The 12,543-nt window shown below is 36.9% G+C and overlaps 2 protein-coding genes across 2 annotated transcripts; one reads left to right on the top strand and one right to left on the bottom strand.

Moving 5' to 3' along the window:
- The first annotated feature begins 3,173 nt into the window (after positions 1-3,173).
- On the top strand, positions 3,174-9,235 carry LOC108214519 (beta-galactosidase 5). The gene is made up of 19 exons (XM_017386541.2): positions 3,174-3,546; positions 3,634-3,729; positions 3,828-3,940; positions 4,051-4,117; positions 4,206-4,298; positions 4,408-4,551; positions 4,773-4,861; positions 4,946-5,051; positions 5,134-5,221; positions 5,721-5,839; positions 5,941-6,105; positions 6,231-6,409; positions 7,199-7,308; positions 7,451-7,560; positions 7,674-7,784; positions 7,866-7,979; positions 8,055-8,257; positions 8,342-8,678; positions 8,771-9,235. The coding sequence occupies exons 1-19, from the start codon at positions 3,376-3,378 to the stop codon at positions 8,888-8,890; spliced, it is 2,535 nt and encodes an 844-aa protein (XP_017242030.1). The 5' UTR covers positions 3,174-3,375; the 3' UTR covers positions 8,891-9,235.
- Positions 9,236-9,448: 213 nt separating this feature from the next.
- On the bottom strand, positions 9,449-10,406 carry LOC108214520 (thioredoxin H-type 1). Its single transcript, XM_017386542.2, has 3 exons — positions 10,119-10,406; positions 9,901-10,023; positions 9,449-9,809 (listed from the first exon to the last, which is right to left on the bottom strand). The coding sequence occupies exons 1-3, from the start codon at positions 10,206-10,208 to the stop codon at positions 9,660-9,662; spliced, it is 363 nt and encodes a 120-aa protein (XP_017242031.1). The 5' UTR covers positions 10,209-10,406; the 3' UTR covers positions 9,449-9,659.
- Positions 10,407-12,543: the final 2,137 nt, after the last annotated feature.

Here is a 12,543-nt window from a genome sequence, read left to right as displayed (position 1 = left end):
CTGCACACGAACCACCAGTCCCATGCTGGTTTCCACCTGGTAGATAACCGTCTGATGTTCAAAAACAGGGGGGTAGTAGCCAGAACCTCAAAGTTTGTTCCGTTACTTTTGCATGATTACCATAACTCCACCATGGGGGGACACGCAGGGGAGCTTAAGACTTATTTACGTCTTGTGCGTGACTGGTATTGGGTGGGCATGCGCAAGGATGTGGCTTTGTATGTGCAGCAATGTGATATATGTCAGCAACAGAAGTCCTCACAACTTGCCCCAGCTGGGTTATTACAACCGCTTCAAATTCCGACAGTGGTTTGGCAGGACATCTCCATGGATTTTGTGGATGGATTACCCTTGTCTAAAGGGTTTAATTCGATATTAGTCGTGGTCGATCGGCTGTCCAAGTACGCCCATTTTGTGGGGTTAAAACACCCTTATACTGCGGTTACAGTGGCTGAGGTTTTTGTGAAGGAAGTAGTTCGATTGCATGGATTCCCTTCTTCCATAGTGTCCGACCGTGACAGAATATTCCTGAGTACTTTCTGGACTGAACTCTTCCGGTTACACGGAACGGCGTTGCACAGAAGCACCGCCTATCACCCCCAGTCCGACGGACAGACGGAGGTGGTAAATAAAGGACTGGAAACCTACCTGCGTTGTTTCATTGGGGGCAAGCCAAAGACATGGGCAAATTGGTTGGCTTGGGCCGAATTTTCCTATAATACTTCACCCCATCTGTCAACAAAAATGAGTCCTTTTCAAATTCTTTATGGATGTGAAGCACCCCATCTAGCTCGGTTGAGTAAAGGGAAGACACAGGTAGCAAGTTTGGATGAGTGGCTACAGGAAAGGGAGGCAATTCGTGATGATTTGCAGTTCCATTTGGTACAGGCCCAGCAGAAAATGAAGTTGTATGCGGATTGCAAGCGTAGAGAGGAAAGCTTTGTAGTTGGGGATAAAGTTTACTTGAAATTGCAGCCATATCGTCAAAGTTCACTGGCTCGTCGTCCCTATGAAAAATTATCAGCTCGTTTCTACGGACCATTTACCATCATTCAGTGCATTGGTAAGGTCGCTTACAAACTGGAGTTACCCCCAGAAGCTCGTATTCACCCAGTTTTTCATGTATCCCAACTCAAGCGGTCGGTGAGCTCAGCTGAGGTATCTGCACAGTTGCCCCCACAACTGTCACCAGAGTTGGAACTTAAGGTGGAACCGGAGTCAGTGTTAGCAACAAGGTTGGTTCAGGTTGGCATGGCCGTGAGGCGGGAGGTATTAATCAAATGGCAAGGGTTGGCACCTTTTGAGGCTACATGGGAGGATGCTGCTTTGACGGACCTGCGATTTCCTCACTTCCACCTTGAGGACAAGGTGAAATTCAAAGGGGAGGGTAATGCCATACATCAGGATCCAGGCCCAGTTGCACAAGTGTACACTCGTCGTAAGCCCAAAGAGAAAGTGGTTGGCCCAGTTACGGGTGGAAGGGCATAATGGTCTTTGAGCAGGAGAAGAGGGATATTAGGGTGAGAAATGCTATGTTTAGGGTTATCGAATTATCTTGTCTGTTTTGGGAGAATTTGGGAGCTACCTGGCGGCTCGAAAGTCCAGTATTCCGTGTAATTCGTACCTATAATTAATATCATTTCCTGTTTTGCTGCTTAATTGTTGGATTATTGTTGTATTGGGTAAGTCTGGGTGGTTCATTCTATCACACACTACTAAAAGAATTTAAATGTTTTCAATATATATATAATTTAATTTTATTAAAATTTTCTTTATAAGCGATGCTCCAGCTTCCAGCTCGATCCGCCCCGCTACAGTGCTACTAGTGCACGGTCAAAACCTTCTGAGACACATCACATGGCGCAAGTCTTTTCCCCACCACATCAAACTCGACATAAATACATATTATACGTGCTATACGACAGATAAGTTGTATATTCTTGGACAAACAGGGCCTCAAATATCTGCTGTTAATCATGTTATGCCAGGTTAATCAGGAAGAATTAGAGATAGATCAAAGTAAAATGTGTTTTGCATTATTATAACATGTCACACCCCTATTACATATCGCATTTGAGTTGCACAACTCACCGGCTCTGAAATTAAAAGCACCAACGGCAGTGAATCTCGATTAATAAATGATTTTTATAGGTCTGCAGGTAATAATGATAATTAATTTCTTACATCTTTATTACAATAAATAATCTAATTTGATCATCACTTATGGAGTGTGAGTAAGCAGTGTTCAAGTTCTCACTTGCTCCAACTTATACTACTAGCTTGGACACATATCCAACTAAAGTTGTTATTCATCAAAAGCTGGGGGAAATTTTCAAAAAGATGAAAACAAATAACCGACAGAAAATATATGTGTAATGTAACGTCAGTGCTTATATAAAAATAGGGTTTGTCTAGTGTGTGCCCATGGGCACATGCTAAGTCCTAAAATCTATGGATTTGGAGGTGTTTGATTGGTGTGGTTGTTGCAAATGCAGGGGGGTCCACCATTATTAGATGGTGTAAGCCAATCAAAAGCTTCCAAATCCATAGATTTTAGCAATGGGCACACGATAGAAAAACCGATAAAAATAAAATCCTCGGAGAAATGATGAAAGTTCGGTGAGTTGAACCCAGCTTTTTCTAAATTATTTAAACCCACCTTAAAGTGAATCAAGCCAATTATTACCACCGACATTCTACTCCGTACTATTTACGCCAATTTTACAAATATATAACACCCTCTCATTTTTATATAGCTTTACCAATTTTTGACACGTATATTAAGATTTATATATTATTTTGAAATTTTTTATTTTAAATAAAAAATAAAATCAAAATTTCTAGTTCAGAAAGGGATTTAAAAAAACCTTATAAAAGATATATTTTATAAAAATCTTGAAAAATGATCGGCACAGACACGGAATGACGGAATACTATTTAGGCCAACTATACAATTCTTTTCAGAAAATTCAAGGTAATAACAACTGGGAGTATTACTTACGGCAGTTTTCATATTTATGTTCTATTATATCTTGACCGAAAATTTTAACCATTGGTAGAAGAATCTTTATCTTTGCATCAACAGTAAAAGATCGCAGTAAATTCCTGGTACTATGCAATAGGTTTTGGATTTGAAAAAGTGTATTTTAAGGTGAGAAGAAAACACACAGTACACTATAGATTTGAATAATCAAAAGAATCCAAGCAGCTTACTATTATTTGCTGGCACTGCTGCTTGCAGACTTGCATATGGTCCTATGAGATCACAAGTGTAAACCCCCTTTTCAATTTTCTCATTTATTTGCCTTGTTTCTTTTAAATTTTCTTCCCTCCTTGGCCAACAAAGTTAGCAACTTTACTCTAAAATCACTTAAAATGGTGACCAACTCAGTCACCAAATCAGTGTATTTCTTGAGCTTAGTGTTAGTTTTAGGTGCCCAGTTGATCCAATCTTCTGTTACTTATGATAACAAGGCAATTATCATTAATGGGCACAGAAGAATCCTCCTCTCTGGCTCTATACATTATCCAAGAAGTACCCCAGAGGTATGTATGCATTTTAATAGAGTTTTTGCTGTTTTTTTGAACTGTGTTGATAATGTTGATGTGTTTGTTGTAATGGGTGTGTGACAGATGTGGGAAGATCTTATTTTGAAGGCTAAGAATGGAGGATTAGATGTCATTGATACCTATGTTTTTTGGAATGTTCATGAACCTTCTCCTGGCAATGTGAGTGTTTCTGATCAAGATTCCTATGACAACAAGCTCTGTTATGTTACTTTAGTTGCTTTGTTCAATAAAGATTAATGTTGTATTGAATTTTCCAGTATGATTTTAGGGGAAGATATGATATTGTGAGGTTTATTAAGACAGTGCAAAAAGCTGGGCTCTATGTTCATCTTCGAATTGGACCATATGTTTGTGCTGAATGGAATTTTGGGTATTATATCTTTCAGAGATTTATCATTTTCTTGTTTTTTCTTTTCCTGCATTGCAATCAAATGTTTAGCAAGGTGATGGAATTGGGCCTTTTCTTTTCTTTGGATGCAGGGGGTTTCCTGTATGGTTAAAGTATGTTCCTGGCATTAGCTTCAGAACAGATAATGGACCATTCAAGGTTTTAATTCTATTTGTGTGGTAACAATTTAATTATTCTTTTTCCTGCTGTACATGATTGCTGACTTTCAAGTTTCATTGTTATGAAGGCTGCTATGCAAGGTTTTACCCAAAAAATTGTTCAGATGATGAAGAGTGAAAGACTGTTTGAATCGCAGGGAGGGCCTATAATCTTATCTCAGGTTTGAGTCATTGTACTAATAAGAATATGTAGTGGCAAATATATTGTTATTGTTTGCAGTAATAGATAATAATATATCCAAACTTAGCTGTTTGATATTGATTGTGAAGATTGAAAATGAGTACGGTGCAGAAAGAAATGCACTAGGTGCTGCTGGTGCATCATACATAAATTGGGCCGCGAAGATGGCTCTTGGACTTGATACAGGAGTGCCTTGGGTGATGTGCAAGGAAGAGGATGCACCTGACCCCATTGTAAGTTGTCAATATGTGTTTTGTTTATATTGTTTTTGATCATATGCAGTCAATAAATAGTTCTTTTATTGCGTTCTTATGTACTTTAAGAACAAAGCCATGGATATTCAGTGCTGCTATCTCTGTTGAATAAATATGTTGCTATTTCCTGCAATAAGTATCCAACTTTGGATCTGATATGTTATGTTTGAATCGTGTTTTCATTGATATCTTCAATATAGATAAATGCCTGCAACGGATTCTACTGTGATGCATTTTCGCCAAACAAACCTTACAAGCCCAAGATGTGGACTGAGGCTTGGAGCGGCTGGTAAGCTTAATATATAAACATATATTTAAAAGGAATGCAACTTTAGTCCTGTAGTTTCTTATGTCTTATGTATTGACCGATAAGGTTCACTGAGTTTGGCGGTCCAATCTACCAACGACCAGTTCAAGATTTGGCATTTGCCGTGACACGTTTCATGCTTAAAGGTGGATCATACGTGAATTACTACATGGTTAGCTCCTTTGCATGGTTATGCTCCGTAACTTTTATAATTGTTCCCAATACTGTCTTCTTATGCTTACTCCTCCCAACAGTTCCACGGGGGTACCAACTTTGGTCGCAGTGCTGGTGGTCCTTTTATCACAACCAGCTATGACTATGATGCTCCAATTGATGAATATGGTGAGAACTTTACTTTTCCACTTGTCATTATAGTGTTTGAAAATCATTGAAATGTTGAGGATTTGTCATAGATGATCAGACATTCAAAAATGTTTGATGATCTTTTGTATGTCGTCTGAATATAAACTTTTCTTATATTTACATTTTACACATACTTTATCATCAGTTTTTCAGATAAAAACCCATCGGATAAGTAGACATCTTTTCCAGTTTAATTACAAATCTTAGTTCTTTGCAAAATTTATTTGTCTCCGTTTGCTCTCCCTCTCCAATCGTATTCAATATATTTTCTAATAAGATAAACCATTTACTTATTTGATATACTAATGTACATCGTATTAAAACAATGATTATTTCCTGAACTTGTGGTATATATATATATTATATACCTTAGTCATATATAAATTTACAAAATTTCCAAAAAATACATGAAAACACATTCATACTTCATTGTATCTGTCCTTTAGTATACCTACTCATGTACTTTCACCCTCTGCAGGTTTGATCAGGGAACCAAAATATGGCCACTTAAAGGAACTTCACAAGGCTATTAAACTATGTGAACAAGCACTGGTTTCTTCAGATCCTAATGTCATATCCATAGGAAAATATCAGCAGGTTTTCCAATTATACATATATATCCTTATCATACAGTAATTTGAACTTTAACATCAATAAAGCAATTTACCACTATTTCTAAATCAAGCATCACTTTCCAGGCCCATGTATTCTCTGGTGATCATGGACATTGTGCAGCTTTTCTCACAAACATTGATAACAACTCTGCTGCGAGGGTGAAATTCAATAACAAGCATTATAATTTGCCTCCTTGGTCTGTCAGCATCCTTCCTGATTGCATAAATGTAGTCTTCAACACTGCTAAAGTAAGTGGAAGTTTAACTAGGACACTGCAGTTTATTAATGCTGACTTAGATCTTATGCTCCACGTGTTAATTTTGACCTCACTCGTAGAAAGTACTTAAATGTGTGATTTTCCCTGATCTTATAGGTTAAAAGTCAAACGTCACGGATTCAAATGCTGCCAACCAATTCTTTCTTGCATTCTTGGCAGACTTTTGATGAAGATATAATGTCTTTAAGTAAAAGTTCCACATTCACAGTGACAGGGCTTCTGGAACAGCTAAATGTAACTAGAGATAACAGTGACTATTTGTGGTACATGACAAGGTGCGTCTCTTCTGTTGTACAAACATTTATGGTTAAGAATTGTTAACCAATACTTTCTTGACCATATTCAATATTTGCTTATTCTACAAACCCCCTCCAAAAACTTTGTTATTTAGCTTAAATTAGTCCACCTCTACCAGAAGCTAGATAAACCATTCTGAAAAATTTAATATTAAAAGCTATTTTTACTTTTGAGTTCTAAAACTTGGTTCAGAAAAATATTGTTAATCAGTTTACCTGAAAAAATTTATAAAAGATAAAAGATATATTGTCAAGAGATATAGTTTGCGAAACTCTCCCCCCCTCTCTCTTTTTTTGCTAAATAAATATATTATATACCAATGGAAAAATAAACGACAAATGCTAGGGGCACACCCCGTGACAAGCTACTTGACAGACCCAGAAGCTTAAAGAGCAAAGCAGCGGTCAACTGAAGAAACTAGCAGATAAGCTAAGTACACTAAGAGAAGCAAATATTAGTATAGAATTTGCAGTTAAAATAACAGAGAAGATATGGTCGGATCCCTTCTATAGCTCTTGTGAAAAGCTTTGCAAAGAAACAACTTGTCGCAAACTCTAGCTTTTATGTCAAGCACTAACATTAGCACGGGAAACTATAGAGCAACTCATCACTCTCAGAGTTCATTTCGGTCTTTCTTAATTTTTAAAAGCATATTTAAGTGAAATAATTTGAGATGTACCTTTTGTTCTATTAAGATTTACCGGGGCTGAATAGGGGACACGTCACTCTTTACTTGTTTTTGACTCAACTTTTGTGCCCTCTACTAGCATTGACGTAAAGTCATCTGAATCATTTCTTCGAGGAGGACAGAAACCCACTCTTGCTGCGGAGTCGAGAGGTCATGCAGTACATGTCTTTGTCAACGGGCAGTATTCAGGTACTATAAGATTTTACCACTATATCCCTTTTGGTTCATATTACTAGATATAGATGATCTGTTTACTTTGCTTCTTTAATTTTCTAATGTGAATGATCAATGCAAGGCATCATTAAGCTGATATTTTGTTTAATATATAAAGGTTCTGCCTATGGTACCCGGGAGAACATGAAATTTACATTTACTGGACCAGTCAACTTGCGCGCTGGAACAAATAAAATTGCACTACTTAGCGTTGCTGTTGGATTACCTGTAAGTTTTTTTGCTATATTTTTACTCCCAGATACATCATTACTTCTTTTTGTATATGTCAACTGCTCTGTACAAGTGAATTCTGTCACTGATTTAATTGCCTTCTTCTGAAGAATATTGGGTTGCGGTTTGAGACTTGGAATACTGGAATTATGGGACCAGTTTCGCTACATGGAGTTGACCAGGGGAGGAGGGATCTATCATTTCAAGAATGGACCTATAAGGTAAGTTACACTGCACATGTAATTGGTTTATTACTCTTAACACTTTTTCTTAATTCCCCTGATGCAATGACCTTCAAATAGGTTGGACTGAGAGGAGAGTCAATGAATTTGGTTTCTCCAAGTCAAAGATCAGCTGTTGAGTGGGTTGGAGGATCACTATTTAACCGTGTCCAGCAGCCACTGACATGGTATAAGGTAAGGGATACCCAAGGAAATTGTAATAAAAGTTTAAATTTGCTACAGCCTTATAATAATCTCCGAGAGTTGCAGGCTTACTTTGATGCACCAGAAGGCAATGAGCCATTGGCATTGGACTTGAGAAGCATGGGCAAAGGTCAAGCTTGGATCAACGGGCAAAGCATAGGCAGATATTGGATGGAATATGCAAATGGAAATTGCGGTGTCTGCAAGTATGCTGGAACTTACCGAGCCCCAAAATGCCAGCAAGGCTGCGGTCAACCAACTCAAAGATGGTAAAGCTTCACAAGTGCTAATTATCTTTTACTAACTTGATTTTATAAAATTTAATTCCCTCAACAATAATTTGGTGTTATCAGGTATCATGTACCCAGATCTTGGTTGAATCCAAAACAAAATCTTCTGGTACTTCTTGAAGAACTAGGTGGAGATGCATCAAAGATAACTCTATCAAAAAGAACAACTGGAAGTGTTTGCGCTGATACATTTGAGCACCACCCAACTGTTGAGAATTGGAAAATCGATAATACTGGTGAACCAAAAATGCTTGGAGAGGTTAACCTTCATCTAAGGTGTGCCCCAGGCCAGTCAATATCAGCCATAAAATTTGCAAGCTTTGGAACTCCAACGGGAACTTGTGGAAATTTTCAAAAGGGGGCTTGCCATTCACCAAATTCTCATGCCATCGTAGAGAAGGTGATTCTCAACTCATCAAACATCTTTAAACTGACTTGGTGTGTCCTAGAGATTTTCAACTTACATTGTGTTCCTAAATAAATATGAAACAGATGTGCGTGGGCAAGGAGAGCTGCAAAGTTACTGCATCAAATAATTACTTCCAAGCAGATCCCTGTCCCAATGTGTTGAAGAGGCTATCAGTTGAAGCTGTTTGTTCTGGTAAACTGTGACGAAAGCCACTTGACTCAAAACAACAGAATGGTGCTTTAAGTGTAATTATTGTCAGATGCGTTCAGAAACAAGGAGGAGGTTGTGATTCAACAGACAAGACTGGTGCTTCCACTAGTTAGAGATCGTTCAGAGATAATCAGGTCACTTTCTATACATAATTATTGGTTGTGAAGTAGGTGCTATAGAATTTTATTCAAATTCTTGTCCTACATCCATACTCAAGAAGTCGACAACTTCCTCTAATGAATGGGTGATTGTCTTCGAAGTGTCTGCTTAGCCTTGTAGTCGTTTGTATATTACAAGACCGCTGTATGAAATCCAAGTGATAGTAGTATTTATCTCAACTGGCCTCGTTATTTCTGCTAAAGATTCCAAAACATTAAGCAGGTGCTGTAAGGAATGATAATGGTGATATAGATCATAGTTGTACAGAATTATAATGTGCCGGGAGGCTGGTAGCGCCAAAGATTTCTGGTTCAATCTTAGAGGTGAATCATAATCAATGACACTGGCATAGTAACCAGAAAAACTGCGAGAGATATCAGAGATAACAGCCAGAAAACCAACAGTTATTCTTTAAGATAAAATATAAGTTTATTAATCGAACACTTGCTGCATAATTCTTTGTTAAGAAGCAATAATATTACAAGGTTCACACAGACACACAACACTCCATGCCAGGAAACTAGTGTAATCCATGGCTACATTATGATGAACAGGATAGATATAATTAGAAGCACAAGTTTACATCTCCAGAAAGACGCGAGTTCAGGCAGTTGCAGTTGTAACAGCAGAATGCTTAACGATGGTGCTGTGCAAGTCATCCTTCCTAGCACCCAGAACCCTGTCGACAACCACCCCTTCTTTGATGAACACAAAGGTTGGCATTGCCTCCACTTCATACTCTTCGGAAATAGACTGCATTAACAAAACAACATGTGTATATTAGCAAACAAGCTCTACTGACAAAAATCTAAACCCTCGTAACTAAGACCTCAAATTTGTTCACCTGAAGTTCATCAACATCCACCTTAAGAAAGATAACATGAATCATCTTCTTGGCAAATTCCTCGAAAATCGGGGCAATGAAACGGCAAGGGGGGCACCATGTAGCTGTGAAATCCACCACAACCTATCAATAAAATTCATTTAGTCAGCTAAACCAACTCTGAAGATATCAAAATGCATAATCTTCTAACTGAAGAAAAAGAACGAAAAGAAAAATACCAGCTTCTTGGATTCTTGGGCCTTAACTAACTGCTCATTCCACTGCTCGACGCTGTGGCAAGCAAAAACTTGTCCCTCTTGACCTTGCATGTTTATGATTAATAAATGTTGTTTTGTTGTTAATACAAAATATTTTTGAAAATGTTTTGTTAGCTTCGATTCAGAACCTCCTGTGGTCTGTTCTATTTATAGGGCTACTATACATTCTGCAAGACTACAAAAATTACATCCGAAACGTAATGCCCTACGTCATTCTATTATTCGGTGAGTTGAAGACTCATGAAGCCTGTAAGAACGTGGCGCGGGACGAGTATACAAATTACGGCCGCATCGCGTCAGCTCAAACCGCATGATGCAGCTTTACGATTTAAGCACACGTTTTCCACAAAATATTAACAACTACTCCCTCCGTCCCCCTGAGTAGTATACATTGGGGGACGGGGACGCGGCACGGACTTTAATGCTCCTGTAAAATGTAGTTGTGTAATTTATTTTTAAAAATTTCTTTTTCTGAATTAAAGTTTGAATGTTATATTTTTATTCAGAAAAAGAAAATTTCAAAAATAAGTTACGGAACTATGTTTTATAAGAGCATTGAAATGCGTGTCGAGCAGTTGAAAAGAAACGTATACAATTAAATGGGACGGAGGGAGTAATATATACTCATCGATATTTTGTAGTATAAAAGGTAAGGTGGAGAACTTTTTATAAACAAAAATTATTTCTGAGATTACATCACACATTCAAGTAAGATGATTGGTAATGCGAGTCGTTATGTGTCAATTATGTTGGTCATCTTCAACAGCAATATAATCCGTTTTTTTATCACAAACAAATGAAAAAAATTAAATAATTTACCTCCTCCGTCTCAATTTATAGGTCCCTTTCGAAAAAAAAATTGACCCAAAATACTTGTCACTCTCTCTTTTCAATATAAATTTATCTTTATATTAATTATGAATTTTTTGAAACTCAACATTATTCTCATTTCTCAATGCACCAAAATTTTATATATATTGTGATTTTTTTCAAGCTCAACAATATTCTCCCTTATCAATGTACTAATTAATAATACATGAGATAAAGTTATATCTTACCAACTATTTTCTTAATATGCGTGTTTATTCCAAAATGGACCTATAAATTGAGACGGAAGGAGTATTGGCATAATCTCGTAAATACAATACTCCCACTGTTTTTTAATATTTGATGTTTTGACTTTTGGCACATATCTTTAGGTGAGTTGACCGGATAGTAAAAATTATTATTTTTGATTGATTTTTTTTGTGAATTAAGATTTTGATTATATATTTTTATATAAAAAAAAGAAAATCTAAAAAATAATAATTTTAACTACTCGGTCAAAACACTTAAAAGTACGTGCTCAAAGTGAAAGCGTCACATATATTGAAATACTGTTGTGAAGCACTGAAACACAAAACGCATAAAGCTAGACGATGAGTTTGTGGAAAGATCGATACCCGATAAGAAGAATTTAACACTTTTACCATAATTCAATATTCTGTCTCCATTTGAATTTCCTACTGTATAAAAGATGATCCATCACAAAAAAAAAAAAAAAAAAAAGTTAGACAAGTATGTGGCCAGAATTGCACAAGATAAAAAGCAGCCAGCTGTTCCTCTCTTCATACATTCGGTTATTCTCATCTTTTGCACATTTCTTTCTGGATCAGGTCTTTTATTCAGTGTGAATTCAACGAAAGTGAGTTAATTGTTCGATTAATATGGAAACAAAATGGAATATAGGCCCAAGTCCCTCGGGTTGAAAGAGACGGGCAATATGAATGATTGTGAGACAAACACAGGTCTCGTCAGATACAGTTAAACATGGTTGCACTTCAGACGTCCAGCTTCCTTGGATGAAGGTCTCAAACTTGATTATTCTTGTCGATTTTTTTATTCTACGCCATTTTGATTTTTGAAAAACATTTGAACTATCCTTTTTACAACCCTCCCAAACTTTTGAGAATATACAAGAGCTTAGAGCAACTCCAATTACTCATTCCGTATATATATTTGATCTCAATGGACAAGATTTGAGGATTGAGAATAAAAAAAAGCTCCTCCAACGCAACACCTTATCCCTATTAATTAATTCTAGATGAGAGAAAGTTCAACCTCTTAATTGAGGGATGAAAAAGCAACCCTTGTATGCTTCATGTCATCATCAGCTCAAATCTCCTCTTATTTTCTACTGCAACCTCTCTCTCTCCTTCAGTTGCATATATAAATTTAAAATATAGGGAATCAAATAGGAAACACCGTTGGAACAAAATAACTTTTTGATCCCCAATATTTTAGTTAATCATTAATATATAATATTTTATGGATTGAAAATAGAGAATTGCATTGGGCTTGCTCTTATATTTCATATTAAAAATTGATCGATGATATGACTAGATGC

This window comes from Daucus carota, chromosome 3, assembly GCF_001625215.2.
Source record: "Daucus carota subsp. sativus chromosome 3, DH1 v3.0, whole genome shotgun sequence".
In the NCBI taxonomy this organism is placed as follows: domain Eukaryota; kingdom Viridiplantae; phylum Streptophyta; class Magnoliopsida; order Apiales; family Apiaceae; genus Daucus; species Daucus carota.
The sequence above is the reverse complement of the archived record's forward strand: the minus strand, read 5'-3'. Positions and strand labels throughout refer to the sequence as shown.

Bases quoted from the DNA above. Each gene is read 5' to 3' on its own strand.
- LOC108214519 (XM_017386541.2), top strand. From the start codon at position 3,376: ATGGTGACCAACTCAGTCACCAAATCAGTGTATTTCTTGAGCTTAGTG. The intron at 6,410-7,198 runs GTGCGTCTCTTC...GCCCTCTACTAG, and splicing joins TATTTGTGGTACATGACAAG to CATTGACGTAAAGTCATCTG. The intron at 8,258-8,341 runs GTAAAGCTTCAC...TGGTGTTATCAG, and splicing joins GGTCAACCAACTCAAAGATG to GTATCATGTACCCAGATCTT.
- LOC108214520 (XM_017386542.2), bottom strand. From the start codon at position 10,208: ATGCAAGGTCAAGAGGGACAAGTTTTTGCTTGCCACAGCGTCGAGCAG. The intron at 10,024-10,118 runs GTATTTTTCTTT...TTTTATTGATAG, and splicing joins CCCAAGAATCCAAGAAGCTG to GTTGTGGTGGATTTCACAGC. The intron at 9,810-9,900 runs GTGAACAAATTT...TTGTTAATGCAG, and splicing joins TGGATGTTGATGAACTTCAG to TCTATTTCCGAAGAGTATGA.